Source organism: Eretmochelys imbricata, chromosome 7 (genome assembly GCF_965152235.1).
Source record: "Eretmochelys imbricata isolate rEreImb1 chromosome 7, rEreImb1.hap1, whole genome shotgun sequence".
Taxonomy (NCBI): Eukaryota; Metazoa; Chordata; order Testudines; family Cheloniidae; genus Eretmochelys; species Eretmochelys imbricata.
Genome location: NC_135578.1, coordinates 11,593,196 through 11,616,065, shown reverse-complemented (window position 1 = coordinate 11,616,065; position 22,870 = coordinate 11,593,196). Strand labels below are relative to the sequence as shown.

Here is a 22,870-nt window from a genome sequence, read left to right as displayed (position 1 = left end):
AAATCACCGCGCCGGATCTTTTTTCTTGAGTAGACATCCCAAAATCTACAAGCTATGAGCCATCACTGTGTATTGCGTCAGGTACATTTTCAAGCCACAGGACGTATTTTTAACACTGAAACTTGGCTTGCAACAGAGTCTTATAATTCAGAACCTACCATGTTTCTTACTAGTTCAAAAGCTATTGCGTAATAAGAAAGAAATGGAAAATGAAGTACAGAGATTATGTAAAGTAGCAGAAATATCTGAAACTTGTAAGTACTCCTGAAAATTATGCGTGCCGAGGGGTTTGGAAGGATGCACAAATTGGAGAAGAAAAGGTGTACCAGGCAACATAAGAAAACCAGTTCATGAATAGACCTATTACAATACCTTATTAGGAGCCCAACTTTTGGAAAAAGTACTTAGCATTAGTTTTTCCAGTGATCTTTTAGAAACCTTTCAAGATGCGTGTTATGTAACTGCTTCCATAAGAATAACTGATGGACTATTCAGGTGGAAATATCAGAGAAGTAAGATTGAGCTAAGCATTTCATTTCCCAAATACAACATAGTGCACAAGGAAATGTCTGTTTCTGCTTATAGGGATGCATTTCTGCTTAGAAACTGACAACACGCTAGATTTTCAGAAATACTCAGCCCCCAGTCGTCCCATTCAGATATTTTTTCAGGAGAGTAAATGGGGGTGCACAGCTCATTAGAAAATCTGAGACTCTGGTCTTTATTTAACGAAGCGGTTGTGCACATTTCACGGTATAAATGAAATGGTGCTACTGAGAATTGACACTTTACATACTCTAACTGCTTAAAATGTTCCTGTTGTAAACTCAAAAATGGCACAGTGCAGTATGTCCCAAACTTAGGACCGCGCTGGAGAGGGGATGGGCATTGAGTGTCTCTATGTCAGACAGGGAAGAAAGGAATATTCCCCCAAGGCCATACATCTCAACAGTAAGCTAACATAGCCCCAGTGCAGCCCCTGCAGCACTGGATAAGCACAGAAGCATCTCTGACCCCACCTTTAGAGAGGTGGGGTCCACAGAACATGGGGAATTGACTCTCATACCCAACTCCCATGTGAAGCTGAACTGGTTCTGCTGGCCAGGGGTTTTCTTGCGCATAGAGGGAAATCGGTTTCAAATGTGAATACTAGCATGTCTCGGATTACATCCTGATGAATATTTAAATGGGTTGGATCTGGAAAATCTGAAGTGTCTTCCACACCTACTGATGTTATTAGGAGTTGAGGGCATTCCACCCGACACATTAGTTTAATAAGATTCTGTATAATTATAGGGTTGTAAACAAAACAAATATATAATAAAACATTGCTGCAATCCCAAATCCTTACGGTTCCCTATGAGTACATTTGATGGTTTATATAATTAAATCTAGTCAGATTTTACAACAATTAGAAACACCGAGTTTGATTACATTCAATATAAACCTCAGCAGAGCAAAGCGATATGTAATAATTGTTTAAAAAAAAATCCAGTATTGCTAAAGATAGCATTTAGAAAATAATAAATATCAAAATATTTATTGATGAAAACATATTTCACCTAATAAAAACAGTATTTTTGAATGTAACCTCTCTTTATGGCTAATTTTCCACCAGGACGTGTTTTCCCTTTTATTTATTTCCTTAGTGAACACTGGTGGTATCATGCCACCATGACCAAAGTGACAGCCTTTTGTCTCTGTTGGATTAATCAGTGTGTTCTTTGATCCATAACATATGCTCCCTGTAGAAATTTAAAGTCAACATATTCAACATTTGTGGTCTGGCGGTTCAGTCTCTGATGTTAACCTAGCTGATGGACAGTTTATGTATTTGAATGTTTTTTTATTAAGCCTCTCATTCACACACAATAGGTCATATTCAAAGTGTACAATGTGTGTGCAGCGTTATATATTTGGATTAACATCTGAAAATATCTATGTACTTTATCTGGATAGGAAGACCCAGAGAGGCCATCCATTGTTGTTAGAACACCAGGGTTTTGAAAGACCTCTGTGTTTATCTATGTGTGCGTACGTTTTCTTACACACGCAGTGTCTCAGGCACAGGATTTCTGCAGCATTGGCAAGTGAAGCTTGTCCTCACGGAAGAGAATAGAGGCAAACCTAGTGATCCTAGGGGTCTGCCAAAGGCAATGAAAGATGTCTCTTGCCTCTAACTACTCCGTCTGACTCACTGCAGCCTCTGGACAGCATGAGTAATGATCCTAGGAACAACACCAATGGGGTTTCCAAACCATTTCAGGGGCAGAGCATAAGTTACTACAGATTCTCTGCTAAAACTTATGCTTTGGTGGCCCGTGGGTTTTGGGGGGAGAAGCCAAGAGAGACCTGCTGTACAACCCCTGGAGAGGGGGTCCACGGGAAGAAGAAATGTCAGATAGAAGAAAGTAGCACTCCTTCCTTCTCTCCTCCTCCCCCCAACACCAGCAGGGATGCAGGTGCACCTGCTCCCTTCCCCATTTGGGCACAGAGGCGAACATGGGTTAAACTTACACTTTTCACTGTGGAAAATATTTAATGGATTGAAAATTTGATTTCCTAACGCAGCACGTTGAAAACGGCAGAAAAGCTATGGCAGCGGAAGCTGGATAGAGGGAAAACACTTGGGGAATGAGAGCTGGAAGCCCATTTTTCTTTTTAAGTGTATCATTAAGGTCATTAATGATATTCAAACAATTTAATTATTGTTGCAATGAGCAGTATTATGCATGTGGCCATGATTTATAGCTCAGCTGCCCCTTGCTGAACGTACTGCCGTAAAGCACAATGTAATATACTGCGTATAGAGAGAGATGAATTGCAAGTGTAAAATGAAATTAACAGTCCTCAGCAACTCAGGGTGAGATCTGACTGCTGTTGAAGTCAGTGTTAAATTCCCATTGACTTAGTAGGGCAGGATCAAGCCCTAATTCCACCCTTCGTTGCACACATGCAAGTCACAGTGAGTGAAAGATGTGCATGGAAAACTGGACCCAAACAGAATACAGGCATTGTAGATGGACACAGTCATTTTTTAAACATTCTGCCTTTTCCATTTAAAATTGATAAGCAGTAATGAGCCAAATGTCAGCTGTTCCCCTAGACTTTAGGCTAGAGGCAAGTCTACTGGGTGCAAGAGAAAACCAGCAGATTGAAATGTAAGAGAAAAGCTGTATTATCAGTCCTTAAAGATTATTTTTCTTGTGGGACTCAAATTTTTGCAGAAGTGGTCCTCGATTGCAACCTACAAGGTAAAATGAACTCATCCAGGCCTGCTTATGACAGGGTTTTATTAAATTGCATATTCATTTGTGTGTGTGAAATTAAAAGTGGGATTGTTTTACAGAACGTTACCTGCATGTTTCTTTTATTTGACAATGCAGAGCTCAATGTGATTAACAACGTAGCTGCTCGTAGCAAAAAGAAAAATAATTGTTTTTTCAATATACAAGCTCCCTTAATAATTCAGAAATCAATATGCATCCTCAGAGAATTGTCCCCAGCAGTGGATTATAGAATTCAGGGTGGCCTGCCTTCATTTCCCTGTGAATGTGAAGCTGTTGAGACCTTGGTTAGCCAGGAATTTAAAAAAAAAATGTTTAACTATAAGCAGTGGGATTGAAATCATAGCTTCTAGTGCCCTAATATGAATATTAATAAGAAGCCAGGCCATGAAGTTCCTTGCTGAGTTTGACAGTTTAAAGGATCAGTTAGTTAATTAGAAGATAACATGGCACATTGCATCCCTTGGCTCTGTCCTGCCTTCTGTCTCCTCTTTTCATTTTCTTTTTTGACATGTTAGATTACATCATTACTTGTAGTTTCACTTGTTAGCCACACCATGAAATGAGAATATTTTAAGCTTTAATTATCCGTGATTTCTTCCCTTTTCTGCTAAGACCTGACTTAAGACAAAATTCAAAAGGAAGCACAGAAAAATTTGAGATTCAAAGGCCCATGAATATCATCAGCTTGATAGTTTGTAACATATCAAACTCTGCATTTGAACAGTAAAAAAAATGTTTTTAAACAGCACAGAAAACTGGGTTGATCATCATAACAGCAACTGAGTTTAAATATAAAGTTGACCCTTCCTCTCTTTTATGCAATCATTACAGATTTTTCCATGGATCTTTCTATTGTGCATTTTCCAGTAATCTAAAGAGCTCTTCCTCACTGCCCATTACATGAGCCTGCCTCTTCACGTGTTCAGATACAATATGGTACATTTATTGTCCAGTACTATGCTCAGAAAATATCCAGGTTATTCAATTTCATTTTGGCAAAGTTGAACAAAAAAAACATTTGAATACACAATGTTCTATCATAGAGTGACAATCTCAGTTCAAGGGTAGTGCAGGGGAAACTGAATGAATTAATAGACAATGGGTATTAAAATCTCCTCAAAACACGAACGTATTTCTTAAAAACTTTTGCTGCAACATCTGATTCCCAAAAGTTAGACAATCTGCAACTTACAAATGTTTTAACAAACAGAAAAAATTAAAAGTAGAGAAGTCATAACTAGATTGTAACAGCTCTAACTTATTCTGAAAGGCCCAATCAGCCCATCACAGTTTTCCATTGATATTAACTGAACCTGGATTTGGACTAATACCTTGGATCTAAAACCATATTTTGCAATTATCAAACTATTCATTCCTATATGTCTCACAAATGGATCGCAGCTATCTATCTTATGTTTTTCATAGTATCTATGATCAGAATGCAGAGAAGATAACGTATGTTACTAACCTCATACTGGTCTTGAAAACAGCCTGTTTCCAAAAATGGGGATCTCAAAACAAAACCACGAGTAAAGAGTTCAGCTGTAAGGTGTCTCTGAAAGTCTCTGGCTGTAGAATAGTACTGCAAATGACAAGACCAAGGATTAGGGGATAGGAAAGATAACAGAACTATTCATTCTGAAGCAATTTTTAGTGCTCACCAGCATAGCGTCTGATTGCCTATGTACTTTCACATTTCTCCTATCAATAGTTATGCAATATTTTTGTATTCAGTTCAAATCTTGCCAATCAATACTGGCTATCAAAATATGTTTGTGGAAGGGTTGGGAAAGTGCCTAGAAAATGTACCTACATAATAAACCTACCTAGTAAGCTAATACAATAGGCTGGTGAGGTAATTTATTCTTTTTCTTTCAGGTAAATATATTAACTGACATATTGATTCTCTGTGCTTCACAAACACACCACACTGCTAATAACAAATGGACAATGGAGAAATAGTTACTGCAGAAGTACAAGACTCAGCTGGATAACGTCAACAGTAAAGAGAATAATGTTATATCAGCTCAGAAACCTGGAATTCTGTTTTCAAAGTGATCTAGTTAGGAAGGAAGAGTGTACCTGCTATGTTAACAAGAATTATTGCATTAGATTATCATCTATTTCACTGTTATCACTACATGAATACTGATTTCATAATGAACCATGAAAGGGTGTGATACAATTGCAGTTTCATATACTGATACGATTATACCATAAATACAATAGAGGGAGACCAAATGCAACATTTGTATTGATGTTGCTATATTTTATACAAATGATGGAAAATAGTGACTGCAAAAGAAAGATTAATAAAAAGTTAGCTGTCCTCTTTCTTAGAGAGAATGGATGGTCTTGTGGTTGAGGTACTGGCATAGACCTTAAAAGTTCTGGGTTCAATTCCCAACTCTGCCACAGACTTCGGAACAGTCACTTAATCCCTCTGTGCCTCAGTTACCCATCTGTAAATCAGGCATAATGTTTCCTTTCTCCCAGTATGTCTGTCTTATCTACTTAGATTATAAGCTTTCTGAAGCAGAGATTGTCTCTTATTGTGTGTTTGTACAGCACCTAGCACAAAATTGTGCCATGTTTGTTGGGGTGTTCGTGCACTACTTTAATGCAACAGAGTATGTTAAAGGGAAATACAAATTCCCAAATTGCAAAGATAGTACCTTGCTCTTACAGTTTCTGTTGCACTAAGAGGCCTTGCTCCACTCTCATTAAATCCCACTCCGTCTTCTGAATCTTCTTCTCGGGGTTTCTGGAAGAGAATTAGAAAGCAGATTAATCACTGATCAATAATGTCTAGAAATGACTATAAAAATATATGTATAGTAACAATGTTTATTTCCTATTGGCCACTATTTACCATTAATTCTTTAATTGCATCGAATCTCCACACTCACACATAGCTTCACCTGCTGTTGAAAAGTGCTACTAATAGAAAGCCTAATGAACACTAGACTGTTTATTTTGCCCTGTATTTAAGTAGATTGGGAGGAAGTTGACATTTAATACCTTTTCATATAGAAATGGCTCAAAAATCTTTACATAAATATAATAGCTAAAACACATAGCCATTTAAAGTTGTCATACAGTATCAACTGGCTGTGACTTTTTATTATTAAGCACTCTTGGGCTGACCCTAAGGGGAGTTCCCCTTAAAGACATTAGGGTCAAAGAGTAGAAGCATTTGGACACAGTTACATGGATTTTACACCTTTGTATCTTCCTGACATTACTGTTTTGCTTCACAAACTGGCTAATATCAGATATAACCTATTGGGTTCCATTCTAAATCACTTCAATTTTCTTTATCCCTTGGCTACGGTCATATGATCATGATCTAACGCTATCATAGGTTGTGATCTATGATTTTACTTGCTCATCTGTATTAGGGTGAACTTTATTAGCTTTTAGGCACACGTTTATCAGTTTTAAAGATTAAGTATTATGTCAATAATTCTTACGCAGGGTGGAAGTACGCTGAATCATTTTGTTTGCTCTCAGATGGTTAAAAGAATATTATTGCCTTTCCTGAAAACATTTTTATTTTAAAATGAACCATCATTCATAACAGTCTTTGCTTACCACCACCAGCAGCTCTCCAAAGTGATATTTCATAGAAAAAGCACAATGGGGTTAGATGGTCTGTAAGTAATTTCAGACTTGATAGCACATGAACCTTATAGGTACAAGTGAATTACTAAAGTTTGACTTTGCAGTGCTGCTTTCATAATTTGCTTTCCTTTGCTGAGCCGTTTTTAAATGTCTTTAATTTTCTTTTTAAAATTATTATTACTCTGTGAGAATAAGACGCAGAGCCTGATTACCATTCACTTCCTCCACCAAACCCCCAGATTGATACTTTGTGTATGTTCAGACGTTTCTTTCATTTTAAAGAGACAAGGAGAGCGAGGTAATATCTTTTATTGGACCATCTTCTGTTGGTGAGAGAGACAAGCACCAACAGAAGTTGGTCCAATAAAGATATTACCTCACCCACCTCACCTCTTTAATATCTTGGGTCCAACACTCTTTCATTTTAAGGCAGTTATATCACCAGCAGAAATTATGGGCTCAGTTTTGTCTCTATGCTGTTCTAGTGGCATAAAAGGAAATTAAAGCTGACTTTCACAGGTAGCTGAGGTTTCCCACAGTGTGGGACAGCCAGCGTAGAGCTGGTCTAGATGGGGTTCAGTGCTGGACTTGGCCTGGAAGAACATTGGGCTGATGCCACTAGCACTTGAGCTAAAGATAAATCTTTTTAAAGCTTTATCTGTCTTCAGATCCGTGATGCCTACAGAACGATAGCTAAGCAGGTGGCAGATTCATACTTTAATTGTATTATGCAAAGTATGTTCCTTTTACTCTAAGCTCCTCTTCCCCTTCCTTGATAGCCGCCTCCCAAATATACTTGTCTGTTTCACCCACTTCTCACATCTTGTCATAAATCTAGATTGTAAAGTCTCTGGTACAGGGATCATCTTTTTAAGTGTCTGTACTTCACCAAGTACAATAGGTCCCCAATCCTTCATTGGGATCTCTATGTGCTACTCTAAATTTCCATTAAAAAAGGTACGTCTTTAGTAGGAGTAGGCCTTTCGTGCTCTACGAGACAACCATTAGTATTCTAGTTCTCTTCGCTATAAGGCAGTGATGACATATTATCCAGCAATTTACATTACCGTGTCATCATTGACAGAAATGACTGAGCTATTGCAACACAATTCTCTTTGCTTTTCAGCCTTAGAAACAATCAAGCTGCTTCTCAGGGTTATTTTTAGTACAATAATCTGTTCATATACTATTGCCGTACTGTTTCAGCAATGGGAGCTAAATGTGACTATCTAAGGGACTTTAGACTCCTTCGCATCGCTCTGAGGACAGGATTGTTCCTTTGATGGTTTAAATAATAAGACGACATATCATTGCACTTATTTTAAAATGAAGCACTGGGACTTTTTCAGAGGAGCGAGGTGAGGAAAATCAGGGCTCAACAGCTCCAACATCAACTTACAGGAGTAAGGCCAGCACCATTCTATATTTGCTTTCAAAGTCCTTATCTTTTGGTATGAAGTTTACATATTTTGGCTCCAGTCCTCATGGGCAGGTGGCTATACCCAGATGCAAGAAATTACAGGATTACGGTCTTTCTGTGTTTGTATTCAGAATATATATATTTGTTTTAATTGTAGCACTTACACAATGGCATGGGAAAGATACTGGCTTGCTTTCAAATTCTCAAAAGCCAACAAAAGACTTTTAAAAGGGATATTTTTTTAAAATAAGATCCACCATAATTAAATGTATTATTAAGAATCAATCACTTAGGGTACTTATCAGAGGTTCAGAGTGTTGAAAATTCACTTTTAAATAGACCCACTGAACATGAATTCTGATTGAATTCACTCTCAACACACAGGCACTACCATGCTGATGGAGCTGGCCCATTGACTACACCTTGAAGCATACTGGCTACATTTTTAAAATTTCAGATTTTTTTTTAAGTGCTATTGTCTGGGAAAAAAACAATTTTCTTTCTCACTCCTTGTAGTCATCCTTACTCCTTTCAAATTGCACATGAATGGAAGATTTATTAAAAGGTGGCAGCTGTTCTCTTCCCTTGTCTGTGTTTCATTTGAGTCTTGGAAATTTTTAAAATTAAGGAAACTAATTAGATTGTTGATATATTAGGCAAAAATGGTTCCACCACATCCTACTTAAGTGGGAATTACTTGTTTAAACAGAATCTGATAAGTATATACAAAGTAATATAGATCTTAAATGGCTCTTATGCACTCAAAAATGCATTAAAAGTACAGTGGCACAGTTGCAAAGTCAAGCACTCAGAAGTTAGGAATGCTGGAATTAAGGCTCTGTAGGGGAGCGTGCTCTTTTGGCATCATATTGATACCCACACGGCCATCAGAAGGGTTAAAACCTTTAGATACACTGCATAGACTCTTCCACGTGAGTTAGCAGAGTAACTGACAGCAGTAGTAGGTTGTCATCCTCTATGTGGACCAGCACTAGTGGAGGATGGGACATTTTGCTAGCTATTTGCTGATATTAGAGGAAGGGTCAGACTCAGGAAGCTAGAGTTCCATTCCAGGCTCTGGAGGAGCATCTGCTCTAGTGGACACAGCCCCTTCACCTCCAATCCGTCTCTGATCCAATCCCATATCTTCCCCACATCCCATTCTTGTCCCAGTCCCATTCTCCTCACCTAGCCTGTCCTAGTCTCTGCTGCTTAGGCTTCTCATCCCCAGCCCAGTCTCCTTGCCCAGCCATTCCCACTTCCCTCTACACTCACCCACAGCTTTTCATCCAATCTCAGTCTCCTCACTCACATGGCCACTGGCTTTTGGCAAGCAGAATGTCTCCCTGCTTGCATTTGCAGTGCCTGGACTCAGACTCAGTACTACCTGGAGCAGCTGGGAACTGCGATTGCAGGGAAAATCCTGCTCAGTCCCCTAGCCCCAGCTGGAGCCTAGTTTGCATTGACAGACTCTCCAGGGAATTAAGCTGCAAAAATCTAGCGAGTCTCTATTGAGCATCTGCACACTGCAGGTTTTCAAAGGCTTATAATAAAACTTTGCTGAATTTGGACAGATTTTCACTGGGACAACAAAACACATTTCAAGTTCCTGTTCAAAAGAATGGGGGTGCTAGAGCTTCTCAAAGAACAGGATGCTAAGGGATTATTTTAATCAAAACAATGCAAAAAATTTATTTGTCCCTAGACTCATTCTCAGAAATAACTGAACTATTTTAGCTGTAATTTTCCTAAAGATTCAGCCTGAGGCAGAATACACACCGAGTATTTCAGCTCAAACGGTTAAAGTTTAGCAAAGTTATAAGCAAGTGAAAACAGGGTCTTACAGTCAGAAGTGTCGGGAATGTTTCACAATAGGCTGCACTACCAGCCCCGCCTAGAACAACGACCGAGTAATATGAAGTAGGTTCAGATAATGGAAAATATCTGCATTTAGATCAACATTTTTGCTTGAATATCAGGCGTACTTACCAGAGCTCACAGCCCAGCCAGCTTTACCTATTATACTGTTTGCTGCTGAGCAGCATGATTAATCTCTGTTAGCCAAGGACCTGGGAGCCCTGTTTTATCTGAGAGCTCTGCTAGTCAATTGAACAGCACGATGCTGTGCTGAAGTTACTCTCCTGGCCTACTTTCTGAACATTCTTTTTCCCATGCTCTTGTATTCTAATGCAGACGGGTCGCCAGGGCATTTGTTGCATCTGATTCGATATCAGCATAGTCCATTGTACCAGTATGAAAAAATAGTAGGATGATACTTTGCTATGGGGATTGCAGCTGGAACATATCATGCAATAAACTAACTTTTGGTTCCTTCATCTCCCTCCTCCCCCCCCTTCTTCTTCCATTTCTGATCACACACAATTGCTGAAAATTTTCTCAAGGTGACAATTGAAATGTAACTTTTAAAGAGCAACTGGTGTTTAAGGAGACACTGTTAACCTTGTCAGGAGCCAGCATTTACATTCCATAAAGGAAGATACATCTTATGCAATATCTTTGAAATATGCAATATTAAATTGACCCTTACCTTAAAATAACTTGAATATATGTATTCAAAGCCAAATACTATACTTGTTACAGTACATTTACTCCTTGTTCTTTTAAGTCATTCAGGTTTATTATCTCTAGCATTTTCAGAAGGACATCAAATCCATACCTTTATACTAGATCACATATTTAAGTACCGGGTAATTTAGGGCCAGATCTGGGTGTATCTCACTTAATCATTTCCCTGCCATTGCAGAGGCCTCGAGCACTAGGGCACCTCAGTCCCTCCTATTCTCTGCCTGTGGCACATAATAATCTAGTCTCTTGAGGGCTGTAATGCTTTCATCTAACTGGGTTTAGTGTGTAGGTGCTGGGTGGTGTTGGTGGCCTGTGGTGTACAAAAGGTCAGACTAGATGATCTGGTGGTCCTTTCTGGCCTTAAATTCTATGACTAGATCCAAAGCCCATTGAAGTCAACTGAATTCTTTGCATTGGGCTTTCTGTTAGCCCCACATTACTCCAGTGTAGATAAACACATCTAAGCTGGGACATTCTGTATTGTTCCTCAACGTGGTAGGCACATAACAAGACCCAAGGACACAGAGTATCTTGAAATGCTGTGATCCCAGAAGTTCAACCACCACCCTATGCAGAAGTTACTCAAAGTATCTGTTAAAGAAAACAAATCACAGCCTTCCAATCTCATTCCAAGGGCCTTATTCAGGAAAGCATCCCTGTCACAGTCATGGGGCTCATTGAATCTCTCTCTGTCTCCTTTCTGACTTCTCTGAGTGTATATCCTCAGGTGTTCAGCAGCTATTGGAAAGGGTGCTCCCCTCTTTCCCTAGTTGGGTAGGCTCTGCTACTAAGACAGACCCAACAGGTGAAATATCTATCCCTATATATAGTACGGAAACAGGCTAGTGACAGTATTAAGAACTACTGAAGTGCACCATGTAGTTATGATAGGAAAAAGGAATAGGGATTTGTCACCATCCCAGTTCAGGAAAGCACTTAAACACATGCTTAATTTTAACTTGACCTCAAAGAAGGTACTTCTGAGTACTTCAGGCCCTGTGACTTGAGCGCTTGGAAGACTCAGAGTATGTCAACTCAGCAACTAGACACCTGTGGCTGGCCCCTGACAGTTGACTTGAGCTGCGAGGCTCAGGCTATTTCCCTGCTGTGTAGACGTCTAGTCTTGGGCTGGAGCCTCGGCTCTAGGACCCTATGAGTTGGGAGGGCTCCAGTCCGAGCCTGGATGTCTACACAGCAAGGTAACAGCCCTGCAGCCTGAGCCTCGCGAACCTGAATCAGACGGTATGGGCCAGCCATGGGCTTTTCTTTGCTGTGTAGACGTACCCTTAAGAAATATCGTAAATTCAAAGATAGAAGACCATGGCCCATTTGAAACAAAGCAGAGGCTTCATGGTTCTAGAGTCTCTGCTTAGTGATCAGAGAATCTGTTTTAGGTGGATGCTCTAGATAATTTCAAAGATCTCGTTAGCAGTGTTATTGTAGCTGTGTTGGTCCCAGAATATTAGAGAGACAAGTTAGGTGAGGTGATATCTTTTTTCGGACCAACTTCTGTTGGTGAGAAACACAAGAGAACGTACGAATATAAGAATGGCCGTACTGGGTCAGAACAATGGTCCATCTAGCCTAATGTCCTGTCTTCTGACAGCGATTGGTGCCAGATGCTTCAGAGGGAATGAACAGGACAGTTTATTGAGTGATCCATCCTGTCATCCAGTCCCAGGTTCTGCCAGTCAGAGGTTTAGGGACACCCAGAGCATGGGGTTGCATCTCTGACCATCTTGGCAATATCTTCCATGAACTTATCTAATTATTTTTTTAATACATTTATACTTTTGGCTTTCATAACATCCCCTGACAGCGAGTTCCATTGGTGACTATGTGTTATGTGCAGAATTACTTCCTTATATTTGTTTTAAGCCTGTTGCCTATTAATTTCATTGGGTGACCTCTGGTTCTTGTGTTATGTGAAGGGGTAAATAACAGTTCCCTATTAGCTTTCTCCACACCAGTCATGATTTTGTAGAGCTCTCTCATATCCCCATTTGGTCGTCTCTTTTCTAAACTGAACAGTCCCAGTCTTTTTAATCTCTCCTCACGTGGAAGCTGTTTCATCCCCCTCATCACGTTTGTTGCCCTTCTCTGTACTTTTTTCAATTCCAATATATTTTTTGAGATGGAGCAACCAGAACGTATCATGCAATATTCAAGGTGGGAGCGTACCATGAATTTATATAGTGGTATGATGATATTTTCTGTCATATCTATCTATCCATCCCTTTTCTAATGGTTCCTAATATTGTTAGCTTTTTAGACTACTACTGCACATTGAGCAGGTGTTTTCAGAAAACTATCCACAATAAATCCAAGATCTCTGTCTTGAGTGGTAACTGCTAATTTTGACCCCATCATTTTGTATGTATAGTTGGGATTATGTTTTCCAATATGTATTACTTTGCATTTATCAAAATTGAATATCATCTGCAATTTTGTTGCTCTATCACCCAGTTTTGTGAGATCTCCCTGTAACTCTTTGCAGTCAGCTGTGGACTTAAGAGCTCTGTGTAAGCTCGAAAGCTTGTCTCTGTCATTAGCAGAAGTTGGCCCAATAAAAAATATAACCTACCCACATTTTCTTTCAAAGATCTTGAAATCAAATAATTTAAATATGAATTATAGGTCTCTCTAAAAATTGTGGGAAAATCTCACTATCTGCTCTGCAGTGTCACTCTTATCCACAGGGTAGATTTCAGTTGCATAATCTGCACTTGATCCCTGCACAAATTCACAGAGTCATCCACAGAAGCCCTGCACACGCTGAGTGAGTGCATATCCAAGTTAGAGACCCACAATAAGAGATCCAATACATCCACCTTTAAACACTGGCATCAGAGTGGTTCTATTTTCCTGCTTGATTGGATGGCCCATCCCCTTAACTCCATTATAACATAAGACAACTTGCAACTGGTAAATGCTAATCACTTTTTTGGGTAATTATCCATTCAGGGACAGAATACTTGATACAGATTCATTGTGCCAGTTAATTCAGTGATATAGACTCTAGAGTATCTCTCACAAAGCTGTGAAATATACATATAGCTGACTGCTTAAATGATTCTCCTAGTTAGTTTGGCAGATCTTTTGTTTGCTATCATTATATAGATATGCAATGTTTCATATACATAGATGCACACAAAAATGATATAGCTATAGATATACCCCAAACACACTTTATATTTCATCATCTCAATATCAGGTAACATTGCCTAATGAGAGCAAGGAGCCATGTTCCAATTGTTGCAGCTACTAAATCTAAAACATTTAAATTGAACCGTTAAAATGCAAACATGCCCTTTTTTCCAAATACCAGTGTATTCTCCCTACCTTTTTAAGGGAGTGCCTTTTTGTTGTGTGTTTGTACAGCACCAAGCACAGTGGGATCCTAGTCCATGACTGCAGCTAATAGGTGCAATTGCAGTATAAATAATAACAGAGGACATGACTTGTCCACATTTAATACTGAATGTAAGAGTCTTGCACTGTCAGATTCATTTCATTGTGACTTACATTTAAAATGTATTTGTATTCCACTTAAATATGCTAAGAATTATCCTGAGGGACCATAGTAAAATGTAGTCATGTTTATTTGTAATTGCTACAAAATGGTTTACAAAATTGTTAGTGTCTTTTATTATGCCCTGCTACTGAAGCACTTGCTTGTTAATTAGAGAAATTTCAGCTGTCATAGCCGGCAATTATAGCTTCTGTATCACTGTCTGTTATGAATAGTCAATGAGAACTGATTAATATGCATGAGTAGCAGTATATAGCATGTGCATTGGACCACAGTACAGCAGCTTGACTAAAGCAGTAGAGGGAGTGTTGTGTACTGTGAGTGAAGGAGGGAAAGCACGAAAGAAACAGGCATAGTTGCTTTCCAACAGTCAGTGTAATACCAATGTGAATTGTTTCAGTCCAGCTGACTCACCTAGGATATCTGTCTGCATGCTTGATAGCAAATATTTCTGAGGCTGTGCTGGTGCATAAGGAAGACTTTCTCTGACACTTAATGAAATATGGGATGCAGTTTGTGCACTCTACAGAAGCAAGAAGAGCAGTACAAATTACTGTATGAAGTTTGTCAGGTAATGTCACTGGATTTCATTTCTAAGACCAAATGTTCTCATCTAGCCTAGCAACAATTGTTGTTATTGTAGGAAGAAAGGAATGGAGAGAGTCTGGCTTGCACTATTGGAAATTAAAGGGTTTGTCACCTTTTTTTGATGCCTGTGTAATTTTGACTCCGTTTTTATGATATGCCTTCCCAACTGTGCTTGTGGAAGATCAAATATTTAAATTCAGGTGGGTACACTATCAAACTTGCTTTAAATCTTTGTGTCACAAACCAGTGTGCCAGAGTCATTTTCTCCAGCATATGTTAAGTAAAAAGTCTCAAGAAGGGTCATAGCTTGGTCATGCACTCTTTGAACAAGTTAAGAAAGACATCTGCGATGATTGATGCTTAGAAAGGTTTTGTCTCTTTTTACAAATAGTTACAAGATACTTATTTTCTGTGGAACACATGTATTTACTTCTGATTTCAGCTTTTAAAGTAACTGTTCATACCAGTACTTTAAATCAAGTTTATGTTTAACTCTTGCAGTTTCTGCTCCCCTGTGTGTGGAAATGTATCAGCTGGCAGAAAACCAGAAGTATGGCTCTAAATTTCTTTCAAAATTATTTTTCATATCAAATTTCAGATGAGGTTAAGACCATTGATGATGTACTCACCCCTATTTTAAAATAAGTGCAACTTCTAATTTCCCTACTCAGAGTTTTGTCTGTATTGTATATATGTCTGAAACATGCTACTTTGACTGCCCAACTAAAATGTTCTTTGGGTTGGAAGTGCAGGTTTGCATTATGTAAAATGTTGGAAGGGTACTGTAGTGGATATTTACTTATTTTCCACCTCAAAAACAAAAATATGAAAATACCTTGTAATTTTTTTAACATCTGAAAAATGTGACTTTTTGATACTATGCCAAAATTGCATCAAATACTTAAGTACTTGGAAATTTTAATAATAGGAATTTTCAGTTAATAACGCCTTTTAAGAACATGCAACAATCACAAACGACCACAAACAGTATAGGATCAGTTGACATATAAGATGTAGTTTTCTACACTCATCAGCAGAGGGTGTTGAGTATCATTACAAAAGCGGTACAGAGCAAAATCATGTGGCCTTTGTTATGGTGCTACCTCGATTTGATCACAAGACATATTGATGTCCTTCACAACACTGGGAATAAACTGTGTCCTGTATGCTCTGCAAGCAGGGAAGTGACTCAGTTTTAAACACAGTTTTTATCTAATTCTGTGTCACCCTGATAAGGACAATGTTGCTTGGTGGAAAAAACACTTTGTTAAAACAAATAGAAGACCATGTTTACTGTCATTTTTATTTATCCCAGCTCACTCCCCCTTATTAAGCTGCTGCTATGCATGTCACAATGGGAAGAATTTTCAGGCAAGATAACAAGATTTCTTGAACATCATTCCCCATTGAGAACTAGCTTCTGATGGTGCCTACAACAGCAGGCTTGATGCTGATATTGTTTGTGTGAACAATTCTGTTAATATCAGGCGGTGTCTGTCCTAATAGTTAGCCCACAGTGTCGCCAAGTTTTCACGCAGTCTGGATTTGATGACTATCAATGCGTTGCATAGTCAGAAGTGCAACAAGCAGAACAAACTGAGACGGCAGCAAATTATGAATATTTTAACTGTTTATGCAGCTTGCAAAATATCGTTAGATATCAGGAAGAGACAGTCTTTGCAACATACTGACATCATTTACCAGATACAGGTCCCCTTTTTGCAATCACTTAAAGCACATGCTTAAGTTTAGTCACAGGGAGCAGTCCTGGTTGACGTCAGTCAGACTACTTGCATGCCTAATGTTAAGCATGAGTCGAGGTGTTTGCAGGATCTGGAGCCCAAGTGCTAAATTAGGGCACGAGCCTGCTAGGTACGGAGGCCCTGTTTCAGCAAGGCATTTAAACATGTCCCATTGCAGCCATGCTCAGCTTTAAGCATATGCTTAAATGCTTTGTCCAACCAGGACCTGAATGCCGTCAACTTCTATAGGTTGTTCAGCATTCTGCAGAATTATGTCCTTTAATGTACTAGACTTCTATTTTATTTATATAAGAAAGCAGTAATCATGTGTTTATACACGTTTTTGTGCATAATTAATTTAGAGACCAAAAACCTGTGCTACTATGTTTTTATTTTAAGACAAGACTATCAGGTTTTTTTATGCACGTTATTTTCTGTTATACCTTGACAAAAGCACATTTCCTACATGTTCTAGGACAGTGAGGTTAACTTTATATTTAGGAAATGTATTTAGCAAGATATTGGTTACTAAAACGCACCCTTTTACTTATCTCTGATAATCAATCAGCCAGATTTAGCAGCTAGTGAGCCATGCAGAATCACTTTAATTTCAAATAAAATGTAAACGCTTATTAATAATATGGCTCTTGCCATAGCTTTTTACTTTATAACATTCATGTAAGTCTAGTATAATGAAGCTATACTTTTGCTACTTACATTGAAACTAAAGGAAACATTTTTTAAAAAAAAAGCCTGTCTGATAAAGTTTGCATAATTCAGTTTTATGAAATACTAAGTATTAGTATAAATAAATCCTCTTAACCTTATTTTTTAAAATTTCAGCACTGTGGCATGCAGGAATTCAGAAAACACTTGCAGAATTAATAATAGTACATAACTACACTTTCTCTATGAGACCAAGAGCTTTAATATGGCTGGGAAATTAATGCTTCAATAAATTACAATTCCAGAAGGTCCAATACGTCTGGCTTTGTAAGTCCTCATAACAGGGAAAACAAAGAGGATCAAATATACCAGGGCTCAGGCTTTATCCCTTCCTTATCCACAGATAATTCAAAGAGATCCTCTTCATTAAGGGCTTTGGCACATTGCCTACAATTTCTTTTTGGGCCGCTGTGAGCTTAATGATGCAGAACAATGGTCTTCCCTCTTGTTGAACACATACCTTATTGTACCTTTAATCACCTAATAAAAAACAAATTAAGACACCTAGTGATTAAAGTGCATTGTAGATGTTGTGCATATCAATGCTTTGGGTTATGAATTTAAAGTGGACTGTGGCAACTTAAAATCTCAATGATCTAGAATGGCAGTTGTCGCTGGAGGCAGCTAAGCTTGTAGTAAGCAACCAGTACCTGATTCGTTCTAGTCCTCTAATACCCATAAGAGCAAACTGTGCTCAGTCCACTATATACATAAGTCCTGGCACTTCCAAAGTACTTCTACACCTGCAATGGTTTAATTATCATCTGCAGCACCTAAGATAAAGAATTATCTTCTATTTGATTTTGTCTTCCTGGCCGAATGATGTTTTTCAGTATTATCATGGGGTGGTGGGGGAGAGGAGTAGCTTTGTGCCATGGGGTATAATCAGAAAGCTCTTTTTTAGACCATTTTTCTCACTCAACACCTTCAGCTCCCACTGAAGCTAATAGTAAGATAAAACCCGAAGCAAATACAGCTGAAGAAACATTATAGAAGTACGTTGTCTGAGGTGGATCTTTTTATATTTCTAACCTGACATTAAAAGACTAAGCCCCCAGCTGAAGAAAGCACTTAAGTGCATGCATAACTTTTAAGCACATGCTTAAGTCCTATTAACTTCAATGGGACTAAAGCACTTGCTGAAGTTCTTTCATGAATAGGGGTAAATGTTTCAGATATAGGAATACCCACCCTTTCAGCTCGAAGTCACAAGTTTAAATGCGGTGGCAGTGGCTGAAAGCTCTTCCCACATGATTAGCTGTTCCCACTATGATTCTGTGTGATAAGTTGTTTGTTCCATGTGGAATGCATTGGTGGAGCTCACTCCAATGCCTGAAAGGGACAGGTGTCCATATCACACAAGGCACCCATCACAGTTGACATTCCCAGCTGAGAGATCCAGGCTTGAATGAGCCTAGAGACTGTACTCTTCGTCTCACCAATCTGGGATGTCCCTCTGGAGCAGAGCTGAGATACATTGGTAGGGTGCAAGCTTGCATTGCCACTGCCTTATTGTATTTGATCTGGAGTCAAAAGATTTCGGCTACCATGGATGTGGAGCTGGCATCTTTCACAAGCACTGAAGTTCCCATATAAATAAATAATTGACATAATGACCTTTTTGTCTCTGAATAAAACAAACAGAAAGCTCCATTCTTGGCCTCACACGCCACTGATAGAAGTAAAAACCATAGTATTCAAATTGGATTTGTGCTTTAAACTAGAATTAGCTGCTAAGTGACCAGTGCTATATGAACACTAAGGTCAATGTACAACTTCCTGTGACAATGAGAAAATCATAGTGATAAGGAACTCACTATTGCTCTATTTTATTGGCAACTTACAACAACAAATTTACAGCAGCAGTGAAGAGTCACTTCCTTCTCCATGCTTAAAATACAAAACAGTTATGCAAAGTAGTTATAAAGGAATAAATTATTCAGACAAATGTCTTTTTTCCATTAGAATCCCACATATTCTCATATACTTGTAGTTGCTACAATGAGGCAAGTTTAACTAATGAGCCATAAAGAAAGACCCTGATTCAGGTAAACACTTAAGCCTGTGCTTAAGTCAATTTGACTTCAAGCTTAAAATCAAACCCATGCTTACACTTTCTGAATAGTGATGCTTCCCTAAACTGGGGCCCAAAGGTGGATTGGTAAAATAAGTATATAAACATCAAAACTTTAAAAAAATAATTTAAAAGGTTGATTAGGGGAACACAGAAAACTGCCTCTAATTGTATTCTGAGTGTACCCTAGCATTTAATTAGGCAGACAATAGGCAATTAGGCTAGATTTCAGTAGTTTTCAAAGTTTAGCTTCAAATTGATGTAAACCATATTAAACTGACCTACTTGAGATATGTTCCCTGATCAAAAAATTATCCTGAGCAGACACTGTCCATACAAATTTCAACTGAGATTCAGAACTAAGAGTAGCATTGAAGTTAATGGTAGTTAAGTGACAGAATATAAACTTGACCTCAATAACAATGGTGAACTGATCACACTTACTTCAAAGTAGGCGTGTGTTTGCTTAAACAAGATGTTAATTCCAAGGGCTTTGTTCTAGGCAGTTTTCTACTGCTGAATTAGTTCAGCTGTAGGAAAGAAAGAAAGGGGAAAAAAAAGAAAAACTCCGCTTGACAGACTGTAGACCCGTAATCTTCAGAAAACTGTCCTTTAATGATTGTGGCGCCTGTCTGTGGCTCAGAAGTCCCCTTTCTTAATTAGACATTTACCAGAAACTGGCAATTGAAATTTTCCTCTTCACTTGACGATGAATAATGCAGTGCCTCTGTTAGAATCTCTGAGGAAAATACTCTTTATTCCATGCTGGAGGAATATTTTGGTTGTTAAAGCAACATAAACACAAAGCAATATGAAATAAACAAAATGCCTTATGGTCACTTGTGACACAAATGGATACCATGACCGACTGTGCAGCTGAAATATCTTATTGTTCCTCGCTTATTCTTCGTGCTGTTCCCCTTTACTTCAAACAACAAAAAATGCTGACCCGGCACAGCTTTGTTTGGACAGTCGGGTTTGCTTTTTTTTAAAATGATCAGTGATTGAAATGATGGGTTTTGCAGGGCTTTACACTTATACATCTGTTTAATGCTGCCAAGCAGGTGGCGAGGAGTTGCAAGGGATGAGGCACGAGGGACAATCACTCAGCGCTTTACTGTCACATGTCAGACATGGGCAGGCACAAAGGAAACCTATGGAACAATGAAAAAGTGCAGGTTTAATAATTGTGTTTCGTTGTGTTCATTAATAATGAAATGAAAGGTCCTGATTTGCTTTCAGTAGCACAAGAGAACGTTGGTATATACTGGGATTGATTCAATAGAAGGCTAGTTGGGGAAATGCAAATAAGAGGGTCCCCATTCAGACTCTCTGAACTGGTTAGCTAGTCGAGGATTGTGAAAGGGAAAGGGGGACTGGAAAATATACGGGTCCGTTAAATGGCACTACAGTATACTGTAAACACTATTACTGGAATCCAAGCCTCCGTGCTGATGCAATATTTGTTGAGCTAAACAACAAGAAGTCATCTATTATTTGGTCAACAAAAAACTATTAGACCAATGTTTTCTCACCAGTCTCAGAGAAATGCTGATTCTCTAGTGGAATGTTTGATGGACAAGGGTCCAAATTCTCCATTTGCTTAAAAGTCCAACGCTGTTCTCAAACTGGTTTCATTGGAACTTCTCTGGATTTTCACTGGGGTGAAAACTTACCTGTGTTGAGTAGTACCTTACTTCTCAAATGGTCTGACTGGGAATTACTGGAGAGATCAGGTGCTGCATAGCACGAGTGATAATGGCAGGATCAGACCGCAAACAGAATTTGGCCTTTGACTGGTTGACTTTGATGGACTTGTGCCCACTCATACCAGTGGTGAATTAGATCCTACGTGTCATACAATGTTATCTCAGAAGAACTGAATGCCCATACATCAGATGCTCACTGCATTGATTCTGATGCCAGTCAGCAAGCCGGTCTGAGTTGGACAAATTTACTGCCACACAGTCCTGTAGCCCTTGCTCTTTGTAGTGGGCGGTAGCTGTGCCCATATGATTGTCATAAATTGCAAGCCCTAAGAAAAGGTGGGGGAGAGAAAGGGGTATTTCCCTTCCCCACACTGCAAGTTACAGTTCACCAAAATGAAGTTACTTTTCCTAATTAACATAGTAATTAACATCACCCCCTTTGTCATGAAATGCTGAAAAATAATAAGTGCAGCATGGAGTGAAAGGACTGAATGAGGCAGTAGCAGGTGTCCTATTTGGAATCATAGCCTCAGTAGATTCTAAGACCGTTGGTTTGTTGTTGTTATTAACCTGAAAGCAGCAAACTATACGAGAGTCCGAAGTGTCCACCCTATAGACATAGGGTGACTCGGTGACCAATTTTTGACCGGAACACCCGGTTTAAAAGGGATCCTCCTGTACCCCAAACCCCTCATCCCCAGCCCCACCCCAGAGCCTGCACCGCCATTCGGAGCCCTCACCGCCCCCCACCCCATACCCCAACCCCCCACCCCAGCTGTGAACCCCCTTCCGCCTTCCAAACCCCTCGGTCCTAGCCTGGAGCACCTTCCTACACCCCATGTCCCATACCAGAGTCTGCACCCACAGCCAGAGCCCTCACACACCCCAACCCCTTCCCCCAGCCCAGAGCCCCCTCTTGCACTCTGAACTCCTCAGCCCCAGCACGGAGCCCCCTCCTACACCCCAAACCCCTCATCCCTAGTCCCACTCCAGAGCCCACACCCTGAGCCGGAGCCCTCATCCCCTCTCGCATCCCAACCCACTGCCTCAGCCAGGAGCCCCCTCCCACACTCTGAACTCATTTCTGGCCCCACCACAGAGCCCGCACCACCAGCCGCAGCCCTCACCCCCTCCCACACCCCAGCCCTCTGAGCCAGCCTGGTGAAAATGAGCGAGTGAGTGAGGGTGGGGAGAACGAGTGACAGAGGGAGGGGGGATAGAGTGAGTGGGTGTGGGGCCTTGGAGAAGGAGCAGGGCAAGGGTGGTCGGATTTGTGCAAGTAGAAAGTTGGCAACCCTATATAGATGTCTTCTGTTGAAGGAGTAGGCCCGCTTGTAAGAGGAACCTCTAGGTGTCGTGTTGGAGCCGTAACAGCTCCTGCATTCCCAGGTTGCAGCCATAGCCAAGAGCATTTTTCCATTCATCTGATGACAACTTTCCCTCTCAGATGTAGATTTCTCAATACTTGTCCATAGCTGCTCCAGCCCTCCCCTGCCTCATTGAAACCCTGCCTATGGCCATGGATCAGTAGTACAATGGGGAAGAAAGGCAGAGGAGTGAGAAGGGGAAGAGGAGAGCC

The 22,870-nt window shown here is 39.6% G+C and overlaps 1 protein-coding gene across 4 annotated transcripts in view; it reads left to right on the top strand.

The window, feature by feature from the left end:
* Window positions 1-22,870, top strand: part of PDZRN3 (PDZ domain containing ring finger 3) — a 199,827-nt gene that overhangs the window by 138,285 nt on the left and 38,672 nt on the right. Inside the window, exon 1 of one of the 4 annotated variants that reach the window (XM_077821915.1) lies at window positions 14,955-15,023. The exons of the other annotated variants lie outside the window; for them this stretch is intronic. Coding sequence (XP_077678041.1) covers window positions 14,955-15,023 — 69 coding nt within the window. Of the gene's footprint in view, window positions 1-14,954; window positions 15,024-22,870 lie in introns of those variants that run through there. 4 annotated transcript variants of the gene reach the window in all.